This window comes from Lepisosteus platostomus, chromosome 1 (assembly GCF_059453375.1).
Source record: "Lepisosteus platostomus isolate fLepPlt1 chromosome 1, fLepPlt1.hap1, whole genome shotgun sequence".
NCBI lineage: Eukaryota > Metazoa > Chordata > Actinopteri > Semionotiformes > Lepisosteidae > Lepisosteus > Lepisosteus platostomus.
This window is the reverse complement of record NC_142611.1, coordinates 42,841,984-42,868,665: the sequence shown is the minus strand read 5'-3', so window position 1 is coordinate 42,868,665 and position 26,682 is coordinate 42,841,984. Positions and strand designations below refer to the sequence as shown.

Below are 26,682 nucleotides of genomic sequence, written 5' to 3'. Positions count from 1 at the left end.
ATAAGCTTGAGGAGACCAGAGCACTTATAATACTGTAATGTAATGCATTCTATTATTATGTTTTACAGATAAAAAATGTATGACTGTTGTCTCATACTAAAGCTTTGAAAATTCAAAATGACAGCTTTACAAGGCCAGACTGTCTTGATAATATTCCAGAAGTAACTCTTTAAATATTAAAACATTTCCTGAATGCACTTTGGGTTTATTTGGTGCTTGCTGCCCAGGAGGATTAATTCTTCCTTTTTAAAAAATAAAATTGAGTTTCTCTAAATAAATATTGACTCATGATGACTGTCCCATTGATCCATTGCTGAATGTAGATGACTGTGTTTAAAATTAAAAATAGAATCCATGTTCAATATAGTGCATGTATTAATGCCTTTACATTAATAGCAGTGTTTTTTCTGAGCTCTAAGTGTTCCAATATTGCAAAGATGTCTAGGATAGTCTGTTGCTAGGGTAAGTGTCATGACATAGTAGACAGGAGCTACTGTATTAAGAGTTTGTTTGGTCAGGCTAGGTGTGAATTTTTGTTGGCCTCTTTTTGAACACCACAGTATCCCTTCTCCATCATTATTTTACCAAATTACAAAATATGAGCATTGAGAAGCATGAACTTCTGAAAGATGGGATGTGGAGTGTAAGCAAACCTATTCATCTCGTGATGATTTAATCAGTCACTCATAACAGTGAAGACAAATGTTCAGCAATCTGCTCCGTTTGTCAGTGTTAGATGTATCAAATGCTCTTGTATCAGTTTTACGTATCTTGGCTTTAGCACAAGCTCACCATTTACGGTTGTCTTTTTGACCTGAGAGTGGATGGATGTTTGCCTGTTATGCCTTCCAGCATTTAGGGGCAGCAACATCCTTCCAGTATTTTCCGGGACAGGGTTGTCAGCCTTGTGCCCAACCTCCAATATGGAGGACCTGGCGCTCAATGTAGCACACAAACTCACTACCCTGAGATTATGAGTTTCATGCTCTACCAACAGAGCTAGTCGAGGCCACTTGACAGAGAGTAACCATATTTAAAAAAGAGAATTAGGATATTCTGAAAGCAATTGTGGGAAATTGAACTAGAAAACAAGAGAGGATTTACGAAATCTCTTATTATAGATTGTTGTCTGGTAAAGACTTCCCCTGGCTCCTTTCTTGTAAAACAAGCTGCGACTCATTTATATTAAAGATGTTCACAATGCTGTTGCCAATAATCCATGAGATGTCTTTCTGGGTTTATGTTGGGCTGTGTGTTGATCACTCTGCTATGCATGTCAAACAGTGCAGTATTCCTGCAGATAATTAAAAAAATACATTGAAACATGTTAAATAAATCATTAAAAACAAAAATAATAAGACTTACCTGCAGCACTCTTAGTTTATAGCTTACTTCTTCTGAACATTCTTTTTTTAATCCATTCTGCTAGGTACTGAGGATTAATTAGTTACAGGTAGATGGAACTTTTAAGAATGAGTTTAAAATCCCTTCAGCACTATTGAAGAGTTTTAAAAAGTAGGTTTGGATGCAAATCAAGAGCAGTAACTAACTAGTTCATCCTCATGTAGAAAATTGTGTTGCCTTGCAACATATTGTTGCCTAGCAACAAAGAAGATATTGTTGCTCTAGACAGAATCCACAGGGGAAGAAAGTATTATCTTCTAATTGAGAGGTTTATTTGTGGTTACATTTAAAAAAAATGATATTACCGGTAGTAGTTGAGGAGTATTGACGATTTTCTGAAATACTTGAACGAATGACTCAATAAAATAAAATTCTTGGATGAGTATGATGCTACTCTCCAGAATAGCATGGTGAACTAAATATATTGTTCTTGCTTGCTAACCCTCTAAAGTTGTTAATGCAGGTAAAGAATTTACTTGGTTTGCATTCTCAAACTTTGTTCTATATATATAAAAAAAGAAATGTGTACTTTGAGTTGTGTTTAATTTATTACATTTTCTGTTATGTAAATTGTTATTTCAAATTCTAATTGTATTCCACAGGAAGTGAGCTTATCAACTGGTATTTTTCTATTAACTTGCTTCTGTTCCAGGAAATTTTGTTTAATATAACTGAAGAATTGCTAAAGAATTTCAGGATGTGGAAGTATTTTTTAGACAACTGTTCAAGTACATAACAATGTTCAAGTACATTGGTGCTTGAGGAAGAAAGGAGTACCAGAAAGCATGGTGAAGTTAGTTCAAGCAACCTATAGAGATACAACTACAAAGATGATAACACAACAGGGAGAGACAAAAGAGTTTGAAATCACAGTTGGAGTACACCAAGGATCAGCACTAAGTCCTTTCCTTTTCATAAACATTATTGACACACTGACAGAGGAGGTAAGAACAGAAGTGCCTTGGGAACTCATCTTTGCTGATGATGTGGCACTGATGGCAGACTCAGAAGTAGAACTACAGGAGAAAGTGTTCAAATGGCAGAGGAGTCTGGAAAAGGGTGGACTGAAAATGAATGCAGAAAAATCTGAAATAATGGTAATGGAGAGAAGAGGAGATACTATGACCAATGTTGAGGAGACAAATGGAGGAAAACTGAAACAAGTTGATGACTTTAAATACCTTGGATCAAAACTGGTAAAGGGAGGAGAAACACTGGAGGCAGTAAAACAAAGAGTGAAAGCTGGATGGAACAAGTGGAGAGAAATAACTGGAATAATCTGTGACAGGAAAATTCCCAGAAAGTTAAAGTGCAAAATGTACAAGACTGTGATTAGACCTGTATTACTATATGGAGCTGAATGCTTGGCAGTTGGAAAGAGGGAAGAGAACTTGATGAGAAGAACTGAAATGAGGATGTTGAGATGGATTCTGCAGATTTCAATGAAGGATAAGATCAGAAATGAAGAAATCCGTAGACGATGTAGGGTGGTGGATGTGGTTGAGAAGATGCGAGAAGCGAGGTTACGGTGGTATGGACATATCATGAGGAGGGACGTTGAGGAAGTAACAAAGAGGGTAATGGAATTTGAGGTGGAAGGTAACAGAGGAAGAGGCAGGCCTAGAAAGAGATGGATAGATTGTGTGAGAAAAGATATGGAGGTATGTGAAGTGAGTGAGGAAGATGTGCTCGACAGAGACAAATGGAGAAGAGCAACCAAAGCAGCTGACCCCAGGACAGTCTGGGACTAAGGCTGTGAAAAAGAAGAAGAAGAAGTTCAAGTACATAACTTCAATGAGTTCTTTACAATATTCTCATTAGGAAATATTTTCATCTGAAACTAAAAATAACTGTGATACTCAAAAATGGTACAAAAACCTCATTTTGGAGGGCAGATAATAATTTGATGATCTCATGTCATGAAGTCACAGATAACAGACAATATTCTGAGTGGAAAATTTGAGTGCGGAATGGAAAGTGCTATAAGACAGGAAAGTGCAATTGAATTTTGAAAATAATAGAGATATTGGAAATAACAGAGTGCAGGTATTTTATTCATAAATGCTTAAACATGGAAAGTCAAATGTCTGCCAGAACCTGATTATTTTTTGTAACAGTTGTTATATGAATGTGTATAAGCATTGTTTATACACAAAATATGACTACAGGACCTTTTCGATGTCGGTGTTACTATTTAATAAAACCAGTTTTACTGTACAGTCCTACTGTAGTCATCTACTAACCGAAATGTTACGGGTAATAAAACTGATCTGACAGGCTGATTTATGACCTAAAGCTTCCAATCTTCAGATGGTAGCAGATCACAAATCCCAAGAACACAGGGCAAAGCTGATCTGATCTTCACCTGGCCTAAACTGGCTTTCCCCATCTTGCTGATACTGCTGAGACAAGGAAAAGAAGAGTCTCAGTCGCTATAAAGTATTGTATTGCAGCCAAACCAAGCTTGTAGGTTTGTGCCATGTCCCTCTTGTTCAGTTGGCTCACCATTCATGCTAGAATTCCATTATTGTGCATTTGTGGTGGAAATAGTGTATAATGAGTTTATGACTCATGGGCAATGTTCTTGAAACATTCTTAGGAAAAAACTTTCAATTTTGTTCTGACTTGTGGTGTTGCTATTTACAATACTTTTCTGTATTGAATTGTTTAGTCCCCTTTTATGAACAATGCACAGTAAGCATCATATTTTTATTTCTGTTATTTTTTTGCATTTTGTGTATTCATTATTAATTAAACATATTTGTGTGCTGATCATCCTTTGTTTTTTTTTGTACATTAAAATATGTTTTCATATATACGTACAGTATATACGATGGGACAGTAGCACAGTGCTAGCATTGCCAACTCACAACACTGGAGCCCAGGGTTCAGTTCTGGACCTGGGGTGCTATCTGGGTGGAGTCTGTATGTTCTCCCTGTGTTTGCACGTGAGTCTGTGTGTCTGTCCTGGATGGATTGGAATCCCATCCACGGTGTATCCTGCCTTGTGCTTGTTGCTTGCTGGAATAGGCTCCAGCTCCCCTGGGACCCTGTATTAAGTACAGTGATTTGGAAAATTGATGGATGGATATTCACATATTTGTGTATAGTTATATTATTTACTGTACATAGGTGTTCTTATTTAGCTTGGAAAGCAGATCTAGCTCATTTTAAAAAAAATGCATCAGACTTTTACACCTGAATCTTAGTTAAAAGAAGAATTAACAGAACTGAACTTTTTTAGTTATGATGGAATTAAATTCAAGTATTCAAAATCTTCAAAGGCATTGAAAAAGGCAGCCCAATAAGGTAATGTGACTGTGTGGGACTGTCTCAACAGTGAAACCAGAGGATACAAGTGGAAATTGTAGGTGTATGGAGCATACTTGTTGGAGATGTTATCCTGACTTTTTTCAATAAAGGTCTGTGTGAGAGCCTGGCATTAATTAACAACTACCTACCAAACAGGGTAGATGAGCTGAATGGTCTCCACTCTTCCGTTCTTGTGGTTATTCTCAAACACATACTATACTGTTACTATCTGTAACACATATACTCTATCAAAAAAATGTTGTTGTCCTTAAAAAGCAATCTGTCAGCCTGCAGCAAGATTTTATTCTTAGTTTACTGAAAATGTCAAGAACACTCTGTTTAACCTTAATAGGTTCAAAAAGATCAATCTATCATAAATTAATACTGTACTTGGGCACACAGAGCCTACACTTTAGACTGAGAAGCTCATTCACCTTTCCTGGTGTTAGGTTTAGTTCTGGTTGTACTGTTTTTTAGTTTTCCAAAATTGAATATTTGGTAATTTAATATTAAGTACTTCAACATTTTTTATGTAATACTCATACATGGATTATTTATTATTTATAACTATTTATTGTTATAAGATTCTTTGCTGATCAAGTCTTTTTTCACTCAACAGGAAAAGCCAAGATGGATCAAGTTATGCACTTATAACAGAAAGATTTTACATCATTCGTTTGCTGTTTTATTTCAGTGTGTTAGTCTATAGTGTTAGATCAACTAACTAGTAATAATGAAAACAATCCTGTCAAACTGTAAAATGTGTAGAGGTGTCATACAGGTAAAAAATGCTTTTGCTTTTATTTATAAATAGGCAACCATTGATAAATGTACTATTTCTATGCATGGATAAAGCTCATAGAATTCATATAAGCTTTGTGATGCACAAGAAAATGATAAAGTTACAGAGCGGGGTTATTACTGTAGGCTTCTTGTGGAATATCTTTATCTGTCGCATCACTATTAATTGCTAAATCTTTCTTAATGTTTACATAAAAGTGATGAGTCCAATTTTCATTGGCATAAACAGCAAAGTTGTGTAAATGAATAGGAAGGACCACATTTAATTCACCATATATTCTGCACTTACTGTATTTGTTCGTGGTTCTTTTAAATTAAACAAGTGCAGACTATAGTGTTTTAAAGAACCCCCTAAGAGCTGCTGGTGATACTAGTGCTTATAAAGAGTAAGCTGCTTCAAACACAAGCACTGAGGGCCAAGTCGTGTACAATTGCTCGCGAGCTGCAACATTCCAGACTGGGGTTTGGCTTGGCAGCAATCCTCGGTTGAGACTAGCAGGTCCAAAGATGGAGATAAGGAGGAGATATGAACTCCGAAGAATGAATAAAGTGAAACTGATACAGTGGAATTCTGTTGCCAAAGCGTGTGAAGTGCAGTCTGTTGCATTGCCTAATGGGAAACGCCTGATAGTAAAACGCCATGGTGCCTTGTGTAGTAGTTCGATAGCTCTATGAGTTGTATTGTAGAAAAAAATTGCTCAAATGGCAACGTTTGTGTGCTGCCCTGGGAGAATTGAATCAGAGCTTTCTTTAATGCCGACGTGAATAGCAGAACTGCAGTGAGGCAGGGGCAGGTGTGTGAAAAGACAGGGCTTGTGTCTGTGGTTATTTTAACTGTGCCCAGGGATGAGGCAAGGTTGCCTGGAAAGGAAAAAGGGGTGTATCAGTAACTCAGTAACAAGGAGTGTTTTTTTGTTTATCAGACCTAAACCATCTGCCAGGCTATAAATAGCCTAGGTTGAAAGGCAATCTTTGTAACTTGATAAAGCAACCTGAGTTTATATATACAGTGTAATCACTACATCTCATGTTACCTGACTGTGAGCATATTGACTGACAGAGACACTAGTGCTGAGATTTTTAAATTCTGGGAATTATAAAAGAAACAAACTTAACATTATTTTAAGCATTAATGCTGCAGAGACTGCAGGGATAACTCAAATGTCTTTTGACTATTGTAGATGTTAGCATTTATGAATAATAATTGTATGGAAATATACGGTTGACTACCGTGGGGCCATTATAACATGTTTCCATGTTAGCTTCTCCTATACCTGCCAGCTTATCCTTATAAGCAATATCAAAACAGTATTTACTATATAGATGTATGGTTTAAAGCAAATATGGTTAACTACAGTATATGTTTTTTTCACTGAATGTTTAATTCCTTGAGTAGACACAGAACAAATATTTTGTTACCTTGTTAAACATTTTTGTTTTGTTTTTCTTGCGCTTGGAAAATACATTCTACAATATGGAAGAATCTATGTTCTGAGCTATAGAGATGGCAATGTGGTTGATAAGGCTCTGGACTCCTAACTCAGTTGTAGAAATTCATATAACAGATTCTATTCATATAATTGCGTATAACAAAATCAGTAATTGTTACTTCTGCAGGGTGCTTTGTATTAATGTGTCAGCCACATAAATGAATAAGAAGACACCCACAATAAAATGAATGTTACTAGAAGAGGTCCAGTTTAAATGTACTGTACAATGTGAAATGGATAGATCAAAGATAATTCCATTACACTAATATTTGTTTGTAACATTTTGCCACAAAACCTCTGATAAGCTCCTATTGTTTATGTTTTTTCATTGTTTAAGGAAGTTATATCAGGAGGTTCTGGATGCAATCCAATCACTTGTGAAATGTTCTGGCAACAGGAGCTGTGGTTCTGTGTTACATTGTGTACCAACGCCAGTTATAGGAAAGCAACATTGGAAAATATTTCTAATGTTTCCTGAGAATTATTCCTGCATTATTCTGCGAATTTATTGAAACGGTCACTTTTGACAGTTTTTCCAGGACCAAGTGTGAATAACAACTTCACCAGAGGCTACCAGTAGAGTGGATGTGTCAGATGACACTCTGGCTCTGAAATTTCCTTTACAATATTATTATTACAGGAGTTCATTAAGACTGAGTAAAGAATACGTTCTTTAAAAGTCTGAATGTAAATTAAAATATAAACAACAAATGTTCATCCGCAGTATTTTGTGATTTTTGCATACATGAGATTTGTAAAAATGTTTTGTAAATTTGGAATGCTTTACTGTGCTGGGCAGCAGTTTAATTTATTACGTAAACCTAGAAATATACCCCTCAAAACCCCGGGAAACATCAAGAGGAGTGATGTGAAGTGGTATGCTTGAAATCCTTCCCTCAAGTAAAACGGAAGAACAGATCATACACAATGTTTTGATTCCTCTCTGCATCTGGCGCAGTTATTCCTTTCTTGTGTCTACAGCAATATGATGTAAGATGTAATGGTTTGAATAAAAGGTCAAAAACATGACTTCATGTACCTTGGCTTCACCCTGTGTTTCACATGAAGGCCTGCATATTACTGACAGTGATCAAGTTCAATAAAAGCACAAAGACATTTAGGAGCACCCTGCATCTGGTTTTCAGCTGTTGTTTCCTTCCTCCCACACCTCCCCAAAGAGTTGAAGTTATGTAATGTTTTTGTGTAACAGATTGTTCCACATACAGTAATATACTTGTCACCCCATGAGCATAATGGAGAAAGAAATGTCTAATGTCTTCCAGATAAACTGGATATCAGTGTTACTTCTCATTTCTTGATTCCTCATTTTACTAGTGCTGGAGCTTTTTTGAAGTGTATGCATGAGCTGCTGAAGGAGAACCACTGGTATCACACTTTTACTTATATATTATTATAATGGCATCATCCATGACAGCCATCAATAATGTTCCTTAATAATTACATTAAACCTAAGTAAATGATGTAACATCATTTTAAATCCATCACTCAATCATAAGATGTGTTATATAAGTTAATCTTTCATCAGTAATTTAAAAATATAAATTTAAGTTCAATCTGCTGTTAATTTATTGCTTTTGTTTTTGTGTCAGATAAAGTTCGATTCTGATTTGTAGAAAACTGATCTGTGAAATAAAATCAGACAATGAAGAGTATCTGTACTAATTTACAGGGTCTTGCAAAAGTATTCTGACCAAATTTTTCATGATACTTTGAAGTAGTAACTAATATTTGTTATATACACAACCTACAATACTCCATGTATTTAAAGCAAAAAACAAAATGAAATAATTAAATTGATCATCTGGAAAGAAAAATCTAAAAGTTTTCAAACATATGGCTAAACATCTACTGTACATTTGTACCTCAGTCAGGTATTGAACTTCAAGCAAAACTTCAAGAATGAAGACCAAGGATCTTTCAAAACAACTCAAACCCAACATAGTACAGTACCTGTACATCACTCAGTTAACACCATCCCTACTGTCTACAATGGAAGTTGCAGCATTATGTTACAGTTCTGCTTCTTATTAGCAGGGACTGGGAAGCAGGTTAAGACTAGTGGGAATACAAATGGAGCAAAGTACTGGAAAATCTTATTGGAAACCTGCTTTTAACCTAACCTTTCAGAAGCCGTCAGTTTATTCACGTTTGAATAAAGTAGAATGTGTATGACTCTTTTTGTAATTTCGTAAAATGGAACTTCATAGGGACAGCACAGTGATGCAGTGGTCAGTACTGCTGCCTTGCAGCTCTGGGGCCCTGCATGCAGTTCTTGGAATGCTGTGTGCATGGGGTTTGGGATGTTTTCACTATGTTCATTTGGGTTTCCTCTGTGTGCTCCATTTTCTTCCCACAGTCCAAAGATATACCGGTAGGTTAATTGATTTCTGGAAAAATGGGCCCTGGGTTGAGTGTGTGTGAATGTTTGTGTCCATGAGTGGTCTCTGATGGACTGGTGTCCTATCCATACTGTACCCTGTTTTGTGTCTTTTGCTTGCCAGGATAGGGTCCAGCTCCCCCACGACTCAGTATTCAGTAAAGTGGTTAGAAAATGCATGCATGGATAAAAACACCATTGGAATTGCCTTCGTGTTTTGCAAGGCACTGGTAATAAGGAGCATGCTGAAAAAAAGGAATAATTTAGCTTAAGTGGTAAATCTTTCTGGTAGAAACCTGGAAAATAAATATGCATAGGCTGAAAAAATCAAATGAAGTCCTGTTTCTGCAAGAAATTCCTCTTGGGGAAAAAAAAATCTAACAATTTAAATATTATATTTCGTAATTAAGTGTAATAATGGTTGGGTTTTGTAGTGACTGCTTAAGACAGTAGACTCATAAACTTTATTCCATATGTATTTGACAAATTATTTTAGAATGTTTCATTACTTCATTCAAAATTTGCTTTTTTTGTTTTGTAAACCATGCCCTTTGACTCTACATGTGTATTAAAATATTTATCAAAAAAGTTAAGCTGGGCTCACTTTTTGATACTGCTGTCATACTGCTGACCAAGTTGTGTTATTGCTCACTGATTCATGGTAAACTTGTTTTCTCTTTTCAGTGTGTGGCTGTGATTTGGCCCAGGGTGGTTTTTTCGTACGCCAAGGAGAGTACATTTGTACCTTGGATTACCAGAGGCTGTATGGAACACGCTGCTTTAGCTGTGATGAGTTTATAGAAGGGGAGGTGGTTTCTGCTCTGGGGAAAACCTATCACCCAAAGTGCTTCGTCTGTGCTGTTTGCAGGTGAGGACATTTTTGTTTCTTTTTCTACAATTCAAGGAACATTTCCAAATAGTTTTTGACGACTTCTTAGTAAGGTGTATACTGCATAGGTGCTGTTTGGGATCAGTATAGTACAGTACTGTATATCTGTTGACTGAGATGGGTATAGGTTGTTTTGCCTTGATGCAAAATACCTTTTATTTTACATTGTTCACCATAAACCTTAAGATATGTTTCACTTCAAATTTAACTACTAAGTGTAAGTTATTTTTAGAAGGTAGAGTACACCATTTGCTCTATTATTATATATACATTTTGTTTTTGAACACTATGGCTAGATTTCAGCAGCTGTCTTTGCTGTATGGAATTAAAGATCCCATTTGTGTAAGATAAATTATCTTAGTGCTTCTGTATTTGTGAAGTAATCTCTTAATTGGAAATGTGAATGTTCACTTGACTAATTTGCTGTATTTGGATGGTGTCTAATGTAAGGCAGAGCCAATAAGAGTTTGAAAGTCATGAGCGGAGAAGCATGGCAGAATATTTTTTTTGCAATAAGTACAGTATATTGAAATTCATGTAAAGCCTGAAAACACTTAGGAAACAAAATATCAAGATTTTCAAGTGAAAAACATGTAGAATGCAAAAAATGCTGTTTTCCTAGAATTTGTTAATTTAATGCATCATGAGCAAGCATTTTTTCGGAAGATAGAAAAGACGTTATTAACAGCAAAGATAGCAAAACTAGCAAAGAACTTTATTAACAGCAATGAAACATGGCATACCAAGAAAAGGTGTCGCATTCCACTTTTTTATGATTTTTTGAGGGAGGGGGATAGAAACATTATGAAACAGCATGATCCAGAACAACAGTCCCATTTCCTTTCATATGCTCCCCCCCCCCCCCCCCGAAACCCTCCCCAGGTGGTAATGCATACATACTGTACTACTCATAACCAATAATCCCTGCCCATGTGGGAGCTTCATCTCTCCTTATATTCAGATGTGGGCTCAATATTGCTTTGAGAGTATTTAATGCTGGTCTAGACACTCGACAGAAGAGGAGTCCTTTCCCCTCTCCGTGAGCCAATGCAATGGAGAGCTCCATGTGTACAACATCAAGGAAAGGTGGAGGCAGCTTGTACCAAGTAACCATCTGTCAGCAGTAGATGGCTACTATCAGCAGTCGTAATGATACTCACCTCAATCTGCCTCTAGGGCACAGACAAATATAGCTGTCACGCCCTGTTCTCCTAGAGGGCGCTCTACTTCTGTCCTGTTCCTAGTTCCCTGTGATTATTCATGTCTTTCTGGTGTGTCTTGTTGTGTAGCCTATTTACTTCCCGTGGCTGCTCTGCTCCTCGCTCAGCATTGAGGGTACGGATGGTGTGAGACCCGGCCAGTACCAGGTCAGCCCACATCTGTTGCTGAGGGCATAGGTTTCTATACTGACATCGTCCGACCCCCTGAGCCTGGGCTAACCTCCGTGTTGCCCCTCTTACCGCTACGCATAGGGTCTCCTTGTCATTCCACGACATGCTCTATCCGACATCCGTGATAATAGCAATAACTTGTCATTTAACAAAAGACACACCACAGAAAAAGGAATGTCTTCCAAGAAAATAGTAGAAATTGAGGATACCCTATAAGACAGTTGCATTTTAACATGAACAGAGAAGATCGTGTGGGAACCTAATATAAGTGTTAAGAAATCCTCAAAGACACCAACAAAGTCAATCCAGTAGCTTTCCTCACTGAACAGTGTGAACAGGGTAACTTGAACCGGAGGGTACAAGTGGAAAGCTTTTAAACTGGCATTACTTTGGTATTTAGTAATTAATTGATTTAAGATAATTGATCTCATCCAGCTGTTTTTATTTGTAAGAAACCAGGGTATTAACTTCACTAGCTTGACTGGGCTTGTTCCAAACGTCCAGAGCTAAATGGGTAAGGAAGTGCTCCTGTTCTTAGTTTTAAAGGCACTCTTTCACATAGTATCCACTATTGTTGTCTGGATTTTGTTTTACTGTTTATTGTGAGTCCTCTGGGTAGTATTGCATTATGACTTTACAGTATATGCTAAATGAGTGCATTTAGCACTTAGGTTACCAATAACCTCAGAAAATAATACTGTATGATATCAACACTATAAAGTGAGATGCAATGCTGTGTATTTTTAATGTTGGTAGGGAAGAAAGTGTCAGCATTTGCAAAGGATTTTAATAAAATGGCAGTGTCAGGAATAGAGATGTGTGGAGGACACTTGGTGGCTGGATAAGAGTAATGCTCTTCAATGGATAAGAGTAATGCGGGATTCATTTACTGCATTCACTTCATATCTGCTGGCTCTGGAATGCCTGTTAGCAAGGATGTAGAGTGTATCTTTGCTGAGTTGGTTTCCAATGAAGCGGCACATTATATCAAAAACTGGGAATGTACAGTAGTTAAGTGCAGATTTAAGTGCTCGAGTGTTCCGTGATATTCAGTGTCAACAAAAGTCCAACTATTACAATTGGGGAGCCCTTTCAAGACTCCTCTTATTGCAAAAATGGTCTTGGGCAGATTTCTGGCTTATATAGGTCTCTCAGATCAGCACTTGCTTGTAGTTTGAACAGCAGTAGTTGCTGCCACCTTACAAGGTAGCAGGAAAGTTGCCTGAGTCTCAGAGAGCAAAAGCAAATGGATGTGTAGTAAGTTTTAAGTCAAATTGTGTACAGGAAGTGATTGGTTGCGATGTCACCAGGTATAGTGTTCTCCCCCATCCAGCAGGTTCTGATTGGTAGATTATCTTGGCCCTGTGAGAGGATTATTGACTGATGACCTCCAGCTGGGGTTCTGAGTCCAGATGCCTGTCTCATGAAACTGTAGAAAGTTTATCACTGAGGGTGTCAAAATTGAACTGATTTATGATGTCTTTCTTTGAGTCAAAATCCCAGTGTACTCTGCTTATTTGGAGCCCATTTTACCTACATTAGTAAAAAAAATGACTCACTGGAACTAAGCTGTACCAGGTCATTTTCCATTCAAGGAAATAGAAAGAATATTCTACTTTTTCCAAATACTTTAATTATCATAATAATAATAGTATTAGATGCTCAAAATAATAGAATTATAAGAATTTTTAAGGTACAAGCAATTTCTGTCCTGGGTATATAACTACTATACATCATTTGATTAGTGAAAAATTGTGTGGAGGATGTTATCAACACAGCTCCTGAAATTTGGCCATTAGTAAGTTTAGGGTTAGAAAATATAAAAAAGAGCACCCAGCTGCAAAATCGCCAAAGAAGCATATTTGAAGGGCACTGTCTTAAAAGGAAGCCAAATACATTTTTGGGACATGAATATCATAGATTTATCACTTTTTTTCATCAACTGCCACAACCTATAGGCACTGCCATCATTCAGAGTACAATAAGTGCAAATAACAGTACTCTGAGGTCAGTTATTCCAGTATTCGCTGTGCTAAGTAATAACCCATTGAGTGCTAAGAGATATGCACATCTATCACATACTGTATAATCCGTCCTAATGGTCCCGGATAATGTCACAAAATTATTGTGAGCCTGCAACCCCCATGTGGTACCAATGAATAGTTGTTAGGGTCCTGTTTCAAAGCACTTTTGTCCTTTCACCACCATATCATTATTGTTCACCTACACAGAATAGTGAGGTTTCTGTGTAATTGAACTCCCAACGGGGAAGAAATAAGCTTTTGGGTTCTAAAATATCTTGAGGTCAAACCACTTTTTCAAACTGCTGTTACAAATGCAGAATGAATTATGACAAATGGTCTTTAGACCTTTTGTCTGTCAGGCAAATGTGCTAGCAATGCTGAGAAGTAAAGAGCTGGGTCCATTCATTCATCAGTCCAAATCAATAATACTGCATCAGTCTAAAGGGACTGTGCCACTGCGTTCTTGTTTGACAGAATGTAGAACAAGGTTCTTCAGTGGCATTTGAAGGAAATTGTACACCTTTTAAGACCACATTATTCACTGGTTTCCTTTAAAAGATAATGCCTTTTGAATTTATGGCCAGTGAAGGGCCGGCCATTTTATTATAGTAAAATATATTTTACTATAATACTATATCTTATAGTATATATATAGTACTGTATATGTATAGTATATATACTATAGTATATTTTAGTAAAATATATTTTACTATAATATACTGCAGTTACAGCACAAATGTTACATATATGTTGGGAATAAATGGTTTATTTTGGAAATGTATGATGATATTTAACTGGTTTTGAGAAGTTACCAACCCTTTCTCATGTAAAGGAAGCAATAGTTCCGTTACGTTTACAAAGCGTCTGTTTAGAACCCGCTCAGACTCTCCCACAACAAGCATGTGTATCATTCTGGCTGTAAGAATTCAGCGGTGCCCTTCTCCCAGACTCAGTTTACCTGTGAAGGTTTTAAGTGCGCAATATGATATCCAGATTTGTACAAAGGTTCCCTTGTAGTGGGCCATGTAACCTTTCGCATGTCAAGTTCTCGTGCTTTCTCTGTTCCCAGGTTCTTTTTATGTTGCTTTAGATGCATTGGCAAGGAATGCCTGACATTATGTCACAATTTATTTTCATGCAGTTCACTTAGTTTTATGTTCTTAAGTATCATGCAACAATTACTTTCATATTATTTTGCAAAATATTTTTGATGGGCAGTACTATACTTGCAACACAATTTGTTGATGGTCGCTGCAGGACTGAGACAAAATGCAAAAAGGAAACTCCTGTGTGGTCGCTTCCCATGTTCAGTCCTGAACCATTTCAGTAGTTTGAAAGCACAATAAGTGCAAATGTTTCAGGTAAGAGTCTGATATTTCCTGTGTTTTTCTTAAAAAATACAATGATGTTGAAATGTAGTATGTTGGTATTGAAATACAAGAGTAAATAACAAATGACAATTAAAAAAAAGAAACTTTAATCACTGCCGGAAGAAATTCATTGAATGCTTTGATTGCTGTCCTGTCCTCTCTAATAAATCTCAGAACTGATGGAGTTTGAGTCACTTGGATGGTTAATGTCATTTTCACCGAGGGTAGTAGTCGTCTTTTCAGTTTTCCTCTATTGCAACTAAGCGGAGACTGTCAGTGCTCGTTAATCAGTGACAGCAGCTTGTGCCCATTTCATTAGGGAACTCTTCTTCACACAACCGCAAATTAAATAGCGTTTTAATGATCAAATTAATCTGGAGCTCTTTGAAGAGGCCCAATTCATTTAATATAAATTCAGTAGGATTATAAGTATGGTACCATAAAAAATCTAAATATAAAGCGTATGTTCTTCAGATTTTTTAGGTGTGTATATTTTTTTTTAAACGGACTTGGAGACAACTTTAAAATCAAACTTTTCTCATAACCTTGCAAAGCAGAATGATATGGGTCTTTGTCGGAATGCACAATATAGTTTTTCCAACTGCATATTTTGTGTTGCTCTACATTTTTCTAATTTGTAAACAAAATATTAATTGGCATATACTGTACAGTATGTTCTCAAAAGCGTGGTCACTACTACTGTACTTCCAAATTAAAAAATAATTTGTTAATCTGGGGGAGGGGGGGTTGTGCAACCGATATAAAGAGAAATATTAAATGCGGAAATGTGTGTGTATGTTTTTCACTAATATTTCAAAGCATATGAGAGTCTGAACGGCCTCTATAAGAGTGAAATAGGTTATTATTGTAGGTAGTATAGACCATTCCCACTTTGTGACATGACATTGTTCTGAATGGCTTGACTTTAATCATGGTGTGCTACATGTGACTCATACATTATGCATTAGAATTCATGAGATACTGTAGACACTACCTGTGATTTGAAGAAAGACCAGGCTGAGAATAAAGAAATGTAAGTCTGTTTTTACAGTTGGTACAGTATATGTTGAGGTAAAACAAACCCAGTTTGTGTGCGTACTAGTGGAAATTTAAACCTCCTTACCATTAAATATGGCTATTTTGATGCAACTTCTCTAAAATAACTGAGCAAAACCCACCTTTTTGAATGATGATAATTTACTGGGCGAAATCAAAGTGGACGTCTGTCATTTCAATAATCAGTTTAAGTGATCTTTTGTTCTGGGCTTTGTCAGAAACAGCCTCTTCTGAACTAGTCACCTGCAGTTGCTGTTTGAAAAGAATTCATAGCTGGACTACAGCTCACCTCTGTTTTTTTAAGTTATTTTACTTCTTAACCAGTAGCTCTTGTCTCATGAACGCAGATTATGATATGAATCAGCAGTCCTCTGATCTAAAATCTGAAAATGCAGTAGCTAGGAGATAAATCATGTTTCCCGATTTCAATCTGATGTGACAGCAGGGTGATGCCACTAAGTTTATGGTGTTTGTTCTCTGAAAATAATGGAGATAAAGAACCAGCAGGGATTCTGACTTGATAAATCAACCACATTTCTAACTACTCATACACACTGGTTGCTAGTTGCCATGAGAGAGTAGTTGCACCACTCTCAAGTGTGAGATTTCCACTATATAGCCCATGTATGGTTTTCAGTTGAAGCTAACTGGATGGCATCTGGAGCACTTTAGGAAAAAAACGGCCTAGTGGTTCACACTCAGGCATACAATGAACACCTGTAAGTCTGTAGACTTGCTCTGGGTTCTGCCTGATCCTCCTATATCTTGGATGCAAACAGCTTTGGATTAGGAAATCTTATTTTCTGTTATTAACAAGCTCGTTAAATCCACTGATGACTGCTCTTTCTTCCACCATGACCTCTGTTTTAAGTTTTTAAACCATTTTTTCAAACCAGGTTTGATGCTAGATTGATAAATCTTCAATTATCTGAATCAAACCTTAGCCCTGTACCTGATTTCAACAGCTATTAGAGTCCTCATTTTTACATTGGCATTCCCTGAGTACCATTTTTTCTGAATTTAGCTTAGTTGATTCAGAACAACTTACAAAAATTATTAACAGCCGTAAAACAGCTTATTGTTGCCTAGATCCCATACCTACCTCTCTATAATAAGTTTGCCTGTCAAACATCTTCTCTTTAATTGTCAATATTGTCAAGTTCTAGTTTCCATGTGTGTGGTCCACAATGCTTTAAAGACTCCATCAATCACTCCAATACTAAAGAAACCTGGCTTGGATTCTGATATAATGATGAGCTACACACCAATTTCTAAATTCACGTTTCTATCTTAGGTTTTTAGAGCATTAATCACAGGCTTACATGATAGCTAATGACTTGTTTTAACCATTCCAGTCCAGTTTTCATTGTAATCATAGCACTGAGACTGCTTTTATCAGGGTTGTACAGTATATGATTGACCTATTGTGACTGACTTTGGGGGCTGTAAGTATTCTTATGCTCCTTGATGTTGGTGAGGTTTTGATACAGTAAATCCTTCAGAGTTGCTCAAACGCTTGCAAGCATTATTGTCTATCAATGGTACTGTGTTTAAATGGTTTCACTCATACCTGACCATCTGGCAGCATCTTGTTTCCCTTGGTCCTTATAAATCCCCCATGGCCACAGTCAGTCATGGTGTGCCACAGGATTTGGGTTTGGGCCACTTGGTTTTTGTTATTTACAGTACAGTATATGCTTCCTCTTGGTTAGATAATATGCAAATATGTTTTCAGTTTAGTTTAGTTTGCTAAGCAAATGTCCAAAACTCTGGCTGACTTCTAACTCACACCAGGCCCTGGCAATATATCACACCTATGCTTAAATCTTGAGTTGTAATGGTTTGATCATTACAAACAGCTGGTATTTGCATGAACATCTGACCACAAATAATTGAAAGAAATATTTAAAGCAGTGAAGTTACAAAAAACTGTCAACCTGGTGACATTGTATTCTTTACATATACAATGTCAAATATTCCATACTTTTAATACCGTGTTGTAGCCATGCTGTAGATTGGTTGCCTATAAAGTCACGCATTCTGTGTAAGATCTTGTTACTGACTTTAAATAATATGGGCTGGAATCTCTGAACACCTCCATGTTTACATTCCTTCCTGTAGGCTCCATTTAATTGTGGTAAGTCCTTTGCTCACTGTACCTAGGACTAAATCTTAGACTTTTGCTGTCATCGTTATGGAACGGTCTTCTTCTGACTTTGTGACAGACAAATTCTTTGATTCTCTTGAAATCTAAAGTTAAAACTCACCTGTATACTAGTGCCTACAGTATTTCTGATTGTCCTACATTTTTGTCTATTACTTTCTTTAATCACCGTGTACAGCTTCGTTGGCTTTGGAAAGGTGCTTTATAACTAAAAGTTCTTCTTCTTCTCCGTATTTGTATTATTTTGGATAAGGCAAACACATATTTATACTGGTGATAATTCAAGTTGCTGCACCAATGAGACAGCTATCGAAAATGCCACATGAGCTGGATTCTCCAATGAGGGATGCATCTGTTACTGCATCTACTTTAATTTTTTAAGTTCAAATGCATTGCAGCCTTTCAGCTTTATGCAACAAAATCTAACAAGATATTCATATACAGTATTACTCATGAGGCTGAGGCCTAGTTTCTAACCTCTAATATGATGCTGCTGCAGTGTGTATCAAAATGTGTAAACAAAAGTGTCTGTTGCTCCTATTTTCTTGCACACCTTCTGTATTCTCCTGAAAACCTAAAAGACTGAGTCTAAGTGTGTCATGGATGTCGGATGGGCATTCCATGGAATGATAAGGAGAGCAGGAGAGACCCTATGCGTAGCAGCAAAAGGGGCAACACGGAGGTAAGCCCAGGCTCAGGGGGTCGGACGATGTCGGGATAGAAACCTACGCCCTCAGGCCACAGACGTGGGGTGACCTGTTAACAGGTGGGTCTCACGACATCCGTACCCTCACTGCAGAGCCAGGAGCAGAGCAGCCACAGGAAGTAAATAGGCTACACAACAAGACACACCGGAAAGACATGAATAATCACAGGGAATTAGGAACAGTAAAGTAGTAGAGCGCTCTCTGGGTGTTCAGGGTGTGACAGAGTGATGGAGTCTTCATCCAGCTTAAATGTTTAAAAGTTATGTCAAGTGAGTAACAGTGTTTTTTTTTTCTTTTGGATTGCAGACAGCCTTTTCCTCCAGGCGACCGGGTGACTTTCAATGGGAAAGAATGCATTTGCCAAAAGTGTTCACAGCCCTTGCCTGCCAACAGCCCTGCACCAGTCCAAGTTGTCCGAAGTAAGCACTTCTCCTCCCATTCTCCTTTAGTCATTTAATTTATCATAAAGGATCGGCATGGATGTACTCCAGCAGATTTGCACAGCTGTGTCCATCATTTCTTCATCTGACATTGTTGATAAAGATTCTTTCATACCGACCTTCACAAACAAAGGCCAAATCTCAGAAAGCAATGTCTTGTTAATTATTAATATCACATATCATAAGACCAGTTCTATGTTTGTTATTTTAAGTGTGCTCCTGAAAGAAAGACATTCGCACATCCTGTCTCCATTCTCCAGCGTCTGGCGCCCATGTTTCCTGACTCTTTTTCTTTCTTTTTCTTGCCATATTGAAAATGATCAACTTGTACAAACCTGAAAGGCAGCTAATTTTTAAAAAGCTTGCAGATAAGGAATAATCCAGTAGGATTTAAAAGAACCTTTAAGCCAGATGTGCTGGAGGCAAATGGAGGGAAGTTAATGTCATGAACGTTAATCTAAAAAGGAAAATTTAGGAAAAAAGGAGCAAAACCCTTTGTCTGGTTACTCTTAACATTGTCACAGTCGCCTTTACAGAAGATCATTTGAAAGCCTACAGTTTAATCTCTAGTAAAGGGTTTTGTTTATTTTTTCCATATGATTGCATTGTGGTTTCATCATTACGAATAGCTAGTATTTGCGTAAGTGTCTTGCAAAAATAATTGAAAGAAATATTTCTAGCAGTGAAGTTACTTAAACATGTAAGGTTTGACATACATTCTTATAATGCAATTCTTATAAGCCATAGATTGCTTATACCCATTAATTAATTTTAAAATATTAATTTAATAGTTTGTAACATGTTTAAGTGCATACTGTAGATTCCTTAATCCATTATTATATTGCACATTGTGTCCATAGACTTTCATCTGGAAATGTAAACTCATTAAAAGTTGATCACAAAATATGTATGTCTCTCTTTAGACCCCCTACAAAGGTATAATTGTATGAATTTTTAATGTACAGTATTGTGGTTTCATTGAGAGGACAGAAAGGCATCAAGGACATCAGAATCGAATGTAAACTGAAACAAACTAACCTTGACCAATTCCCTTTAAAACTTGTGCAGGTTTTCCCACCTGACCTGACATGAGCAGCTGCTTTAGGGTTTCCTTTCTGACAGTTTTATTCTGTGCTTTGAGAACATACAACCATGAATCATTCATGGGATCCTTTGACATGTACAGTGATAAAAACACATTTGAATTGATCTAAGGGGCTAATTATTGATGGTACTTCTCATATTCCGCCAACAAAGCATTTGGGAAATAAGTATCAAAACAAACAAAAACATAGTTCATCTCTGAAAATCCTGGAATACTTGCAGCCAATGAATACTATAGTCCCATTGTCTGTTCTTTACCTTAAAAGCAGTGATAAATTGAAGGATTTTTTGGTGTCTTTCTTCCAACTACAACTCTTGTTGTGTTTTGGGAAATGTGTTATAACTGTATACCTTTTCTTTAGAAAAATTGTTTTCATTTGATTTTAGTGTCGGAAAAAAATGTTGTTTTTCAACTTTTGCATCTGTTTTTTTTGTTAAATACGTTTTTTAAACAACTGCATGCAAAGTGTTATTCAAAGTAATAGGAAATTACTCTCGTATTTCTTTTACAAATTCTGATCACAACAGTGTGATCCAAGATATACTTGTAAGAATTAGTTCATGATTTTGGAGATTCCCAAAATGTTGTTGGATGCTGAGAATTATGAGGGTTATTTCAGAAGCATAGTTTATAGCCTCTCACAAGGAACAGAAAAAAGAAATCATCTGATGTGTATTCTTATTTATAAGACAGGTCATTTATGATTCAATCAGGTTTTTGAAGGCAGTATGTAACCAAACATTTTATTGTTGCTGATGCAGTTACCCATAGAACATGACTTAGAGAATATATAGGATTAGTACAGTATATCCTCAAACCACACCTCTGTCTTTGCAGCACTCAATGATTGTGGTATTAAATCATACCATGCGTTAGCTTTGCTGGCTTAAGTAGCTTAAAGTATATGTCTTTTTAGTGTATTTATTTGTGAAAGATTCATAATTATGTTTCTGTACTTCACAGTTAAAACATTTTTCTAGAGGCTTCGCAGTGGGATTAGAATTGACTTTACCATAAAAATATTGTTTTTCAGACTGCTGTGGCTGTGGAAAAGATTTTAAAAATGAACAGTCTCTGGTGGCTTTGGACAAACACTGGCACCTTGGGTGCTTTAAATGCAAAATTTGTAATAAAGTGCTGAACGCAGAATACATCAGCAAGTAAGTATTATTTTCGTTTTAATTATGGCTAAACGGTTTTTCTTTTATTGTCATTCTGAACTGTTCTGTTGAGGTCTCCTGAACTACCAATGAACATAATGGGAAGGATAATGTGTGCCTAGCTGACATGTTCCATAAATGAATTAAGTGTAGAATCATTCCTTATATTATATATAAAACATACACAGTGTTTTCAAAATGTTTTTGAACCCAGTAACAGTGGTCATTTTGAGCAAATGTGTTCATTTGTTTTCTGAAAGAGTTTAAAATTGTGTAGCAAGTACTTAAGTCCAGAGAACACCTGTAGAGTATGTAGAAGATTTTGGCAGCTGACCTACACAGCTGTGCTCTGAAAAACAGTCTTGATATTGAACTCATGGATGAGAGCCTCTGGAGTGTGTGACGAGGCTGGTGCACATTGTATTTCAAAGCTCAGTGTTAAAGTATGCAGTTGTGCTCCTGCAGTGTCACTGTGGGAGCAGATGACCTTGATTTCTTTGGAACTTCACAACAAAACAGAGGGGTGATGTTTCAGTCATGGGAGGAATGCCCAGGATAATCTAAGGCCTCCCTACTAGACACATTCAATCTCAGAGCACCGCATGATGAAAAAGATGAATATCCACTGCATGAAACAATATTTTGAAAGGTTTCTCACTCAGTAACAGCTCTCCATCTGTTGCTACGAAAACAAGATTAGTCTTGTTCTGACTGGAGTACTCCCTGAGCATGAACAAGATGATGTACTGTATATTAGTCTGTGATGCTAATTCTTCAGAATTCGTTCTAATGCAGAAACCTCTGAATATTTAACCCATCAGATCTTTACTGTTTCAGTCTTTTTTGCTACATCTGGGAACCTACATTGAATATATTGTTCTTATCTGTTTTTCAGTTTTACAGAGGAAAAGTAGATTATATTCATTTCACACAGGTGCATATACTGTATGGTGATTGCTCAAAGTCTGAAAAAAAAACATATTTTTAAATAAAACAAATATAAAATTGATAACCAAGGAAGTTAGTACTAATAGAAAACTATATTTTTTTCAAATTAGAATTTTGTGATGTGAAGTTTCATCATTCAATATTAGTGAGAAGAATCAGTGTCAAATTTGACACCGGCAATAAACGTTGTTCACCTGTGTCAAACTCACAGCTATCTTAAGGGTGCCGTTATGGATGTTTTTATAAATTATACAATTTTCTTCCTCAGTTCAGCAATTCCCCATTCCAAATCAGGCACTTTAGGGGTCTTTATTTACTTGTATTGCACATTCACAAAGAATACAACAGTATTCTGGATTGACTTGGGTCTTTGAATATGTGTACAGAAAATATGTAATACCAGAACCTTTCCTTAGATGTACACGTGGTTGAATTATTATTATTATTATTATTATTATTATTATTATTATTATATAATTAATGTATATAGTATACCAATATAATAATAATAATAATAATAATAATAATAAATAAATAACTGTAGGCAGTCAGACGTAGGCAGAAGTTGTCTCTTGTAAAGTCTGAGGAAGGACATTTGGCAACACTGGAGTTGGAGGAATCAAGTCTTGATGTTATAAATGCATGGATCAGACACTCAGCATCAGACATGGATAAAAATTGCCAACTTGAGGTAACATTTCTAAGGTGAAAGAAAAATGTCTTAATCAATTTTTTCACATGTGGCTCAAAAGACAGAATATGATCAAGTGTGACTCCCAGTGCCCTGACTATAGCTGACACATGAGTGCATGAATATAAAATGTCACGTTAACCTAGCTGAGATTTTTTGCCCACCAGTAAAAGTTCTGTTTTGTCACTATTTCGCTTCAGGGAATTTAATGTCAACCACAGTATGCTGTCATGCAAACAAGAGATAACTGACGGAGGGGGGAGAATAGAGGGGAAAGAGGTTTTAACATAAATATGAGTATGATCTGCATAACAGTGAAAATGAAGACCATGTTTGCATATAATTTGGCTGAGAGGTAGCATATAAATAATAAAATGTAAAAAGCACAAGACTGAACCCTGAGGTACACCATAATTGACTAAGGCTATGGGGAATTTATGGAGACAAAATGCCACCAGTTACAGAACCAGTTAAAGAATGCAAGTGACTACGCAATATTGAATGATTTGCTGTATCAAAGACACCACTAAGATCGAGGGCAAAATGATACTTATAGCCCCCACATCAGAGGCAATAAGTAAATCATTCACAACCTTAACATGGCTCAAACAAGTCATTAACTTTCATATGTGCCTGTAGTTGATCCACAGCCACATGCTCTAAAACTTCCGATAGAAATCGTAAATTAGAGATTGGTCTGTAGTTCGTCTTTATAGTCCAAGCCAGGTTTCTTCAGGATAGGAGTGATAGATGCAGTCTTTAAGGCATTAGGGACCACACCAAGGGAAAGGGAAATGTTGCTGATGTTTTGATTTAACGGGCAGGTGTCTGGGAGGCAAGCTGAGTGATTTGTTTTTTGACAAAGCCTGAAAGTGTGAAAAGTATATGCGTTGATCAGGAATTTTGAATATTTTCCCCTTGAACTTGCAGGGTGAAATGTTATGATGCTCTAATATTGAGTATTTTACCTAAAGTTTTGAATCTTACTGACGTTCAAAACCTGTCAGTACGTATTAAATTAGAAGGGCATATTAAATGGGAATATGTAAATCTAAACCCTGTTTTTAGGATACCAGTTTCCTGTGGAGATTTCATGGTAGACATATTTTGAATATAAGGCTGTTCTAGTGCACACCACTATTGCATCACTGTATAAACAGACACCATAGAGACGTGTTTCTTTAGAGCTATTAGGAAACTCAAAAGCAGAGGCCAGCATAACTGGAGCACATTTTATGATAAAGCAAGATTCATGTTTGGCATCCCTCACTGAGAAATAGATTACCTAACAAAATAAATGAGCATGTCAGTGTAGAATAGGCTCTTTCAGATAGCCTTTAGGGTTGTGATACCATTTTCTTGGATTACTTCATGATAATTAAATTGCTCAATACGCAGTTAAACAAAAAAGATTTTAAAATACATTTAGTCACAATTATTGTGATTTTGCAATGTACTGTATTGGTCTGTACAAATCCTGGATTTCCATTGTAGGAAGTAAGACAATATTGTTAGTTTAGACTTTTAAAATGCTTACCTTTTATTTCTTCATGTTTTCTTAAAAACAAAAAGGGAAATCCCATAATGATCTAAACATTATAAAGATATCTTTATGTGAAAGAGTTCAGTATTCATCCTTCATTTGTGTTTATTCCCAGATGTTTAAAGAATTAAATATGGGTCACCTACCTTATACCCTGTATAAGGGATATTATTTTCAGAAGTTCCAAAACAATATGTGTTTATACTAACTGCCTAAGCTACTCTATGTTTTTAACCATAAGCAGTATTTTAATAAATTATTTGAGCTTTGAAGTATTTTCTTTCTTTTTTTATTGAATCAGTTTTTTTGCAAACTCGGAAATGGTAATCTATATTCAAACTGTGCACCTAGGCTTTTTCTTAATTATAATCACGTTGATTTCCTGGAGTTGTATGTCAATACCATTAACTTTTAGTCACAATTTAAAAAAATCATATTCTTAAATCACGTATGTGCTTCATTTGTGAGGTTATTTAATATTTATAGAAAATATATAATATGTTCATTGTACTGTAGATGCTTAAAAGCGCTTTTTCAGGAATCAAAATGACATTAAGTAAGACCAAACACTTGTCTTCTTTTTTATATTATTTATTTTATTCTGGTGCATTCCTGTGGTCATCTTTGTGTCTGTCATATGATGTTTCTCATTGTTTTTACCTTCGCCATTACTTGTGATTGTCACTAAAGTGAAGCTCTAACGCTTCAATGATCAATGATCTATAAAGTCTCTACAGCATCTGATCAGCTCGTAGCTTTGATAAATTCTCTGTCAACATCTGTCCAGTTCCAAAGTTCATTCTTTTACTGATTAGCTCTTAAATGATTTTCATTATTGAGATATAGCTTTTGAGCATTACATGCCATACAAATAGTGTGCAAAAAAAAACTGTGTATCTCTTGTTTCATTCTGTCCTTTACTACTGTGACTCCCGGGTCACAGCCTGATCTCCAAGGCTAAGTAAGCCTGGGTCTGGTCAGTACTGAGATTACAGACCTCTAAGGAAATCCATGTTGCTACTTTATGTGGTGTTGGAGGACCATCCCTGCAGACCAGAATCTCCATTTGAATGCCCCAGTATGTCCAGTGTCCCTACATCTTAGTGCTGTAAGAGGTACTGTACTTCAGATGAAAAGATAAACCAAGGTCCTGACAACATGTGGTCATTAAGGATCCCATATTACTATATGGAAGAGTACTGTAGGTGTCCACTTCAAGCTTACTCAGTCTGGCCTACGTAATGTCCCCCCTTAATGCAAAAAGTGTAGGCGAATCTGCTGGAACATCATGGCTGCTATGAGTCACCCAGTTGTGTGCTGTACCTCAGTGCTGGATGACGTGGGTCCCTTGCTACAGTATGAAGGGCTTTAGGATGAAAAGTGATGTGGAAAATGCATGAAATTATTATAATTGTTACTCATTTCATTTTTTAATATTTTCTTTGTAGATTATTCTAGGGAATACATTATTAGGTAACGTTTTAGAAAGGTTTTGTCTTCATTGGTGTTTAGCATTCAGTTCATGGATCAAGCTGTAGTTTTGATTAAGCCGTTTTGTTTGATGGTTGCGAGTGATTTAGCCTCGGGTTTGTATTGTAAATTCAGTATCGTGGATACCTGTCCTGTACGTACAGATTATATTACATGTCTCTTTTAGTTTATTGTTATGAACAGCAGTTAGTGGTTAGCATTGTTGCTTTGCAGTGCTGCAGCCCTGGGTTCAGTTCTGCTCCTGGGGTGCTGTCTGCATGGTGTTTGTCTGTTTGTGGGGGTCTCCTCTGGGTGCTCT

At 36.5% G+C, this 26,682-nt stretch overlaps 1 protein-coding gene across 3 annotated transcripts in view; it reads left to right on the top strand.

Moving 5' to 3' along the window:
* Positions 1 to 26,682, top strand: part of ablim2 (actin binding LIM protein family, member 2) — a 103,989-nt gene that overhangs the window by 36,452 nt on the left and 40,855 nt on the right. For all 3 annotated transcript variants that reach the window (XM_088629367.1, XM_088629359.1, XM_088629376.1), the window contains exons 3-5: positions 10,090 to 10,273; positions 19,313 to 19,425; positions 21,585 to 21,711. In XM_088629367.1, coding sequence (XP_088485493.1) covers positions 10,090 to 10,273; positions 19,313 to 19,425; positions 21,585 to 21,711 — 424 coding nt within the window. The remainder of the gene's footprint in view (positions 1 to 10,089; positions 10,274 to 19,312; positions 19,426 to 21,584; positions 21,712 to 26,682) is intronic.